General features: G+C 33.6%; 1 protein-coding gene across 1 annotated transcript; it reads right to left on the reverse strand.

Annotated features, from left to right (window-relative positions):
- Window positions 1–218: 218 nt before the first annotated feature.
- LOC115967705 (probable galactinol--sucrose galactosyltransferase 5) lies at window positions 219–4593 on the reverse strand. Its single transcript, XM_031086842.1, has 4 exons — window positions 3391–4593; window positions 2411–2588; window positions 1378–1730; window positions 219–907 (listed from the first exon to the last, which is right to left on the reverse strand). The coding sequence occupies exons 1-4, from the start codon at window positions 4591–4593 to the stop codon at window positions 344–346; spliced, it is 2298 nt and encodes a 765-aa protein (XP_030942702.1). The 3' UTR covers window positions 219–343.
- Between the last annotated feature and the right edge of the window lie 4746 nt (window positions 4594–9339).

Genomic DNA, 9339 nt, shown 5'->3' on the forward strand with positions numbered 1-9339 from the left:
ACATTATACTTCCCCTATCTTAGGGAGCAAAGAAGTCATTAAATCCCTTAAACAAAAAAAATTGAAATAATAAAAGGGAAATGTTAACAAGCACCGTACGATGATTGTTAAGATTTCCTTATATGGGTCCCACTTAATAAAAATGACAAAATATTATTAAAAAGGGTTGTCAAAAAGGATTAAAAAAACTACTAAAAAATTATCAAAAAGGACAAAAAGTTGTAAAAAGTAGAAAGGATGTTGCAAAAAGTTACAAAAAGTCGTTGTTAACGGGGACTTTATGGTGCTCGTTAACACAACCCATGATAAAAATATTGAAGGAGGCTAATAAAATTCAGCCCCTTCAGAAGTAATACTCTACTATAGATGACTTGGAAGAATCGGGCCATGGTACTTGAATAACAACCATGCAGCCCTCATACTCAAATGGTACAACCTCTTCATCAGTCTTGCAAGCAATTGGCTTCTCTGATGCAAACACCCTCATTTCTCCAGTGCCCTTCACTCTAATTTGAACTGACTTGCCATCATCATTGAAGGCCAAGGACTGAATGGCACCACCAGTATTGAGCATATTCACCAAGCCAATAGGAGCAAATTCAATAGAAGTTCCAGCCAAGACAGTCACTGGGGACACAGTTATGAGCTCGAACTTGAATGGCTCTAAAGACAACTCTACATTCTCGGATGGCTTGGAAAGGACTAGCTTCTTAGCTTGGTTATAGTACAAGGCAAAAACTTGTACTCCTTTAATGGAAATTGGATTCTTGCCACTCTTCCACTCGATGTCTTTTGGGTTGGCTTGAGAAGTCAAAACATGGGAACATTGGGAGAAGCATTGATTGCTCCTAGTTTCACGAGACCATCCACCTCCTTGGCAGTTGAATGCCCCAAGCACTCCAGTGTACTGTTGGAAAGGTAAAACATAAAGTATACGAATGGACAAATCAACAAAGGAAATTTTCGAAACTACTAGGAACCCAGAAGGAGGTTGATGGTGATCATGATCATAGACATAGTCCTTTCATGCTCACCAATGTGGTGCTCTATTGCACATTCAATTTGTAAGTTGTAAGGCTCATTCAATGACATGGTTTAGCATGGGGACCTTTAATTTTACAGTAAGTCTAATAAAATTGATGAGTGTGATTAATGCTAACAAAAATGAGTGGTGTTAACTTGTAATGTTAAAAGGTTAAAAGATTGTGAAATTTTTTGGATCCCCAACATTACTCTTAATTTCATGGTCACAAATTTTGGATATGTCCGAATGTAAGCCATGCCATAGTCAACATTGCACATACTAAACAAATGACTTGGAGCCAAGGCCTCTAATTATGTGGACTACATCAATACTTATGTGGCAAGAAAGCTCACCTTGTTGAGATTCCAGATTTTCAGCATAGTTTTCCCATCATGGAGAGGGTCCTCAAAGAGACAGTCTCGAGTTGGAAGTGCATAGTACTCACACCTCAAAATGGACCCATTAGGCAACACTAGGGTCTTTAGCAATTCAAAGTTGTGCTTCCCAACAATGTCACTCACATAAATAGGACCACCAGAAATGGCACGAGATGCAGCATGGAAAGCAGCACATGGGTGAGTAGATTGGAACATGTCCCAATCTGGTTGAATGAAGTTGCCCATCCACAAGCTATTGTAGGCACAGTGCACCATATGACACCCTTGGAGCCAATCACCAAATGAATCAGTGCACCAAAAATCATCCCCTATGTAATACACATAACATGTACACATTAGTTGATTGAAAACTAAGGTCTCATTAGGTTGTCTATGTTGTTTCTTTGTAACATGACCCAAAACATTTATTTTCTTCTTTGCTGGCTAAAAATATCTAGGATTGCATCTTCAAAAGACAATGTTTTATGATAAAAATACACTTTTTAGGACCAAAATGAAAAAGTGTAGACACCCCAAAATGCTAAGTCTTAACTTTTTTTTCCCTCATTTTTTTTTTTTTTTTGAGAAGAACAGTTATGAACTTTGTAACAAACTATAAACACGTGGTAATTTTAAATTTTTAATAGTCTTATACTCAAAATAATTTGATTTCATATGTGAAAATCATCCAACTCTAACAAGTTATTAGAAAATATTTGCTTTTTCCATGATATAGTGATGAGACTTCCCTAAAACACAAGGTGTATACAAATTTGGAAAAGGTACATTTGCATGGATCTTATGTTACTATCTCATTTTCATAAATCTAATAGTAATCTATCTATCTATCTATATATATATATATATATATATATTACTATTACTATTACATTTATGGGTGGGAAAAAAAAAGTTTGACGGGTTAATAAAAGTATATATTCATATTCTAAAATGTTCTCATAAATTTAATAGCATAACATTAACGAGGCATGGTATTGCAGTGACATACCAACACGGCCAAGACATATGGCCTCTGTTCCGAGGAACATGAAATCGTTGCAGTGCTCCATGCTAGCAATGACACCATTTCCATTGAAGTGCTTCTTTACAGAGGCAGTGAGGGCTTTGTAATATGCTTTTGCAAGCTCAACTCTGCCACCATAATTGTCGCATACCATCTCCAGCAACTATATAGAATGAAAATTATTAACATTTTAGAATCATTCACAGTTAATTATAGGGCAAGGTATATTATTTATTATTTTTTTTAAAAAAAGAAGCTAAAGAGGACCATGTAAATTACATTTAAACATATTAATCACTATGGTAATCAAAGATTCAAAATCATGGTTGAAAATATTTTGTAGGGATTTTTTTTAATGAAAATAAGTTTCATCATTTAATAGTGATACTACATTAGCATGCTCAAACAAGACAGACAGATAAGTAAAAGAATCTCCACATTTTATCATTGCAAATTTGAAGATAGACAACCGAGGACAGAATGAGGATAGATAGTTAAAGGACTCGCAAGAAGAAGGATAGGCATCTACAAACCGAATGAGGACAAAATGAAGATAAGGACTCTTATATTGCAAGAAGAAAGAGAGGCAAGATAGGCACCTACGGATAGAATGAAGATAAAGACTCTTATAATTGCGAGAAGAAAGATAGGCACATACGAAAAGACATGCCTAGTAAATCAAAAATGTCACTATATATTCATTAAGTTTAAATTACCTTCCTCTCTTCCCCAAGAAATAAACTTAATTAGTTCCTACAATAGGACATCTAGCAATCTTATGCGACATAAAGTCAGAAAAATTTGCTTCAATAAAAAAAAAATTAGGAAAATTATTAGTTTATATTGTAGTAATATTTATGTTGTAAACTAAACAAATGTGTATTTTGTATACTTTTATGCCGAATGGAAACCAATAATTGTCTATAAAATTAAACAAAAAAGAAAACATAAAAGTTAGGACTTACATGAATAACATCAACTTTTACACCATCAATACCAACGGTCTCCAAGTGTGAATGAAGCCCCTCATACATCTGATCAACGATCTCCGGTAAGACTAGTCCCACACCAGTGTCAACAATCTTATCCACAGCTAGATCCTCCATGGTCAACTTCAACCCCGGTGAGAGTTTGGGCTCTACAACCACAGATTCAGGCAATCCAGGCACATTGGGCCTAACCCCACCCCAATAACCACACAAAGCATGCCACACATAAACATAGTCCACACTCTTGAACTCCTCCTTTAGGTCCCTAACAAAGGCCCCCATACCCTTAAGATTGTCACACTTTTTAGAACTAACATAGTCTATAAACTTGTAATTCTCTTGAAACTTCAAGAGCCTACATGACATTTGTTCACCAGCAACAGCTTGATTCATTCCCTCTTGTGTGATTGGATCAGAATCATGACCAATTGATTGCCACCCATCATCAAGTAACACTAGCCCAGGTGGGCATCCACCATCAACAAGACCTTTCACACCTTCTAAAACACCTTGAGGGTGCACAGAAAGATAGAATGCATCCCAAGTGCACCAACCAAATTTGTCCACGATACCAGGTGGGGTTTTCTCTTCCAAAAGCTTAAAAGTACCCAAGTGAACCCTCACAACTTTCATAGCCTCTTTGACCAAACGAAAAGGGTCCTCACCAGCATGCATGTACATGACACTTATGAATGAGTCACCAAAGGCCTTAGAAGAGCCACTCTCAACGCAAAGATCAAAGTTATCATCGTGACCAGGTTGAATAGAGGCTCTAAAAGGACCTTCCAAAAGAGGAAGAAGGAGAACATAAGGACGACCCAGATCAGAACTTTCAAGAATCACCATCTGGGTCTCGTTCTCTAGGTCTCTACCATTGGAACCAACCCAGTGTGTGGTCCACCAAACCTTGAACCTGAATATGCTCATGAACCTTATGTCTTTAAGTTTACCAATGGAAACGACATGTCGGTCAGTGGACTCCTTGGCATTGAAGCCCACAAAGCAACCGACGTTGGTGATGGATTCGTCAATGTTTGTGTATGGTGAAAGTGTGGCTGTGATGTTATCAGGGACTTGGGAGAGAATGACATGACCATTGGCTAAGAAGTTTGAACCTTCCAACGTGATTGGAGATTGGTTAGTGACATCTGAGGGACCTTTTCTAAAACTTGGAGCCATTGATTAACAAAGAAGAAATTGAGAGGGTTACAAAAACAAGTTTAGCTACAAAATTTGATATGTATTAGATTTTCAAAATATATATGTATTCGATTTTCAAAATATATAATAAATAATTTTTATTTACTATATTATTCATATACTTATATTTTATGCATAATTTTAAACAACAAAAACTTACAATTTAAATAATTTATTGATAACATAGCTATTGATTTTCAATTTTCTAGAAATTTTACAAGCATAGAGTATATAAAAAGAAAATGTAATTCAATGGTAAATTTGTGAAAACTCAACTTTAATAAAAAGATATGGAGTAAAATTGTAATTTTAAACTACAACCAACTTTGTACTTAAACTCTGTCCGTTATGAAAATAGAGAGAAACAATGTCAAAGAAGAGGTTAATGGCTATGAATTTTACACAAAGATTTTGTGGTGAGAGGCGGAGGGACTAAAGGTTTTGTACATATAGCGAAAACAAACGTAGGGTTGAATGAATATGCATACAAGGAATGAATGAAAATGGAAAATATTTTTTGTGATCTTCAACAAGAAAGAGTAATAAGAAGAAGAGCTCTTGCTTGATTTTATGTGTTTCACTTATGAAATCTATAACTTGCAGATTCTATTGCTAAACCAATATGGAAAGGTCGAATTTATAGGAGAAGCGGAGGAAGGTGGTAAGAAAGTGTGAATATTTAAATGTAAATAATTTTATTAATGCTCTCAATCTCATAGACTGAATTAAGCATATTTCACTGCTGAATTTTATGAGCGAGCCAATTGAGTCTTCTAATAAGTACTAAAAATTGTGCTCCTGTTTGAGGTTAAAATTTTAGCGAGATTCTATACTTTTTTAGAATTGACCTTTCAAATATCAGCATTATTGTTGATATTATATAGAGATCGTACTTCAACAGGATCAGACCGAGACATAGCAGCCTAGTATCTCATAAATGGCGTGGTGGCCTACATAACTATCATCACAATTGGCTTTTGCTTTGTTTTGAACTTATCCCTTAATATGTTATTTATTTGAGCACGCAATAACATTGTCATATTATTGAACGCCAAGTGTAAATCTGGTTAATATCATTTTTTTTTTCCCTTGCAGAAATCTAGATTAAAATCTTTTGCAACAATCTGATTTTGAGGAGAGGCTAGCTGGGCAGTCGGCACGCACAGGACAAAGAGAGCTGGAAAACAATGGGCTTTTGTTTTAATTGATTTTGAAGATGGGTGTTTTTGTTTTTTAATTTTGTTCCACCTAAATAAGATGCTTTTCATGTCATGTCCGGTAGGATTCCATCTAACATAACAACAAAAGTAATGGCAGGCTGCAAAGTGTAATAGTTTAGGGTGTAAAGTGTGTATTTGAAACGTCTGAGGTGTAAAACATAATCTAGTATATAGTTTAGGATGGTAAAGTATAATTTCTCCTGAATTTTACAAGTAAGCCAGTTGAGTGTTCTTTAGTACTAAAAATTGTACTCCTGTTTGAGGTTAAAATTTTAGCGAGATTCTATACTTTTTATTTTTACTAGAATTATGCTTGAGCGATGCACAGCTTAATATAATGTGTAAACTAAAGAAAGTTTTTATTAATTTAAGTAAAATTTAATAATAAAAAAAAGTGATTTTTTACATTGGGTTATATAATGAATGCATATTGTGTATGACTAAGGATTTTATATAATAATAAAAAAATCAAATATAGGTCTAGTAATGGAAGATGATAGATAACTATATAACTCTTTTTTTTTTTCTTTTCTTAATGAATGCATATTGTGTAAGACTAAGGTTTTTATATAATAATAAAAAAAATCAAATATAAGTCTAGTAATGGAAGATGATAGATAACTATATAACTCTTTTTCTTTTCTTTTCTTTTTTCTGAGGAAAAAAAAAAGTATTCAGGGAGTTTGCATAATATATATTAAGCTTTAAAGCTTAAGTACTCACCATTGCATATATAAATGCAAAACCTTGAATTCAATAATTATAAACAATCCAAAAATAATAATTGAAAGCATATTTAGATGGTAACCTTAATTTAATAGTCAAGAACAATTTGAATTACTAAACTTTAAAAAATGAAAGTGGAGAAACTCACATGATAATTTAATTTTGGCGAAAACACCATTTTGGTCCTCACATTTTGGGGTAATAGTCAATTTGGTTCCTACATTTTAGTATTAGTCAATTTAGTCCATGTTATTTTCACATTGCAGTCAATTTGGTCCCTATTGTTAACTTACTAACGAAATTGCTTATGTGGCAAACGGTGTGCACTGTTGGCATACTTAAAGATGACGTGACTAATAAAATAATAATAAAATTTTTTATTAGTAATTAAAAAATTCCATATCAGTATTTAAATTGTAAAAATAAAATAAAAACAAAAAAAAAATTCTCAAGAATAAAAAATTAAGATCATCCTCAAAGTTTCTTGGTAACCAATCACAAAACTCAAACTCAAATTTGTTCCAAATTTGATTTTCTGCTTCTCTTTATTTGTTTCTCTCATGAACAGTAAAACCCAGATTTGATCTCTCTCTCTCTCTCTCTCTCTCTCTCTCTGAAACAAAGACATGTATTCAAATAAAGAATACCCAGAAGACCAATATTTCAATTGCTTTTTTATATGGACAAAGTTTAGTTACAGAATGGGTTATAGCCTAAGGCTACAACCTTACTCTATAAATTTTTATTGGAAGTGAATTTTGACAAATCCACCAATGGATTACAATTTCTTCTTATATTCTCCATGCTTGCAAAAATTTTAGAAAATTAAATATCAATTGCTATATCATCAATAAATTGTTTAAACTGCAAGTTTTTGTAATTTAAAATTATGCATAAAATATAAGCTTATAGATCATACAATAAATATTATTTGATTGACATAAAATTTGACATGTGTATTAAAAGTATAAAGGACATGCAGTTCAACGGTTAGATTTTCAAAATATATAATAATATTTATTTTATTTAGTAAGGTTGTAGCTAAACTTTGTCATTTTTATATTTTGTTTTGTTTTTGGGCAAGCAAAGAGAAAATGGTTCCAAGGAAATAATTGAAGGGAGGAAGGTGTCTAAGTTTGCGTGTATGTTTTATTTGTTATGGCCAACATCGTGTTCGATGGAGTTGCGGCGGTCAATAGTTGCGGAGGAGAGCAAAGACATTTTCGCTAGCAATCAAGCGGCGGCGTTGCTGGTAGTAAATGCTAGCAGAGCTTAAGGACTTTGGCCATGGAGGCCGATCTATGCTTCGGCCATGGAGGATTGAAGCTAGGTTCAGTTGTAGATTAGAGTCGTTAGGAAGTGAGAACTTTGGGTTTGCAAGTGAGAAAGAGAGATAGTAAGATAAAGAGTTTGAGAGAGAAGAATAGTCAGATATGGAACAAATTTGTTTTTGAGTTTCGTGTTTTGGTGTTTGGCTGAAAAGAATGTAAAAGGAAAATTGGGAATGGTCTAAAATTTTGTTTTTCTATATTTTTTAAATTGATAAAAAAATTATTTAAATTTTTTTAGTTTAAATGTTGACACATTGTAATTTTTAATGTTTATTAAAAAACTTTATTATTTTATTAGCCACGTCATTTTTAAGTATGCCAACAATGCATGCCATTTGCCACATAATCAATTCCGTTAGTAAGTTAACGGTATGGTTTGCCACATAAGCAATTCCGTTAGTAAGTTAATGATAGAGACCAAATTGACCGCAATGTGAAGATAATAAGGACCAAATTGACTATTACTAAAATGTAAGGAGCAAATTGACTATGACCCAAAAATGTAAGGACCAAAATAGTGTTTTTGCCTTTAATTTTTGGCTTTGAAAGATGGGGAGAAGACAGCAAAACTTGGTCGAGTTTCACCCTACAAAAGAAAAAAGAGGGTTTATACATACACAAAAACTTCAATATTTTTTTTTTAATACAAGAAACTAAAAGTTAAAACCTAGGCAATAAGTTTGCATTGATAATTGAAAATAACTTTTAAGACATGATGAGAATTGAGAAGTAAATAACTTCATTAGCACTGAGATATTATTAAAAAACTTTTTTATTATTATTTATTAGCCACTTCATTTTTAAGTATGCCAACAATGCATGCCATTTGCCACATAATCAATTTCGTTAGTAAGTTAACGGTAGAGTTTGTCACATAGGCAATTCTATTAGTAAGTTAATGATAGAGACCAAATTGACTGCAATGTGAAAATAACAAGGACCAAATTTGCTATTACTAAAATGTAAGGACCAAATTGACTATGACCCAAAAATGTAAGTGAAAGTTCAAAAAACGTGTATAAACACCTTTGAACGTTTAGACCCCCAAATTACAACTTAACCAATTCAAGCAATATGTCAAACAACTAGTGTGCGGAAACTTAACATATGCTATAATATGAAATTGGTTAAAAAAACTATCTAAGCCAACACAAAATAAAATCCACAGCAGATAATAAAAAGGCAAAGATACAGAGGAAGGAAGATGCAAACACAAACACAACACGCGATGTGTTATCGAAGAGGAAACCGAAGCTCTCGGCGTAAAACCTCTCCGCCGCCCTCCAAGCGGTAAACAATCCACTAGAAAATACAGTTGGGATACATGGACAGCAATAGACCCTCCAAGCCTAATCTACCCAGTGCACCTAAGCCCTCCAAGCTTCTTACTCCAACGAGGTTGCGCCGAACCTTTTTCTTTTCTAGCTTCTCGGATTCCGCTACTAGAC

The sequence above is a fragment of the Quercus lobata genome, chromosome 11 (genome assembly GCF_001633185.2).
Source record: "Quercus lobata isolate SW786 chromosome 11, ValleyOak3.0 Primary Assembly, whole genome shotgun sequence".
NCBI classification, from domain to species: Eukaryota; Viridiplantae; Streptophyta; class Magnoliopsida; order Fagales; family Fagaceae; genus Quercus; species Quercus lobata.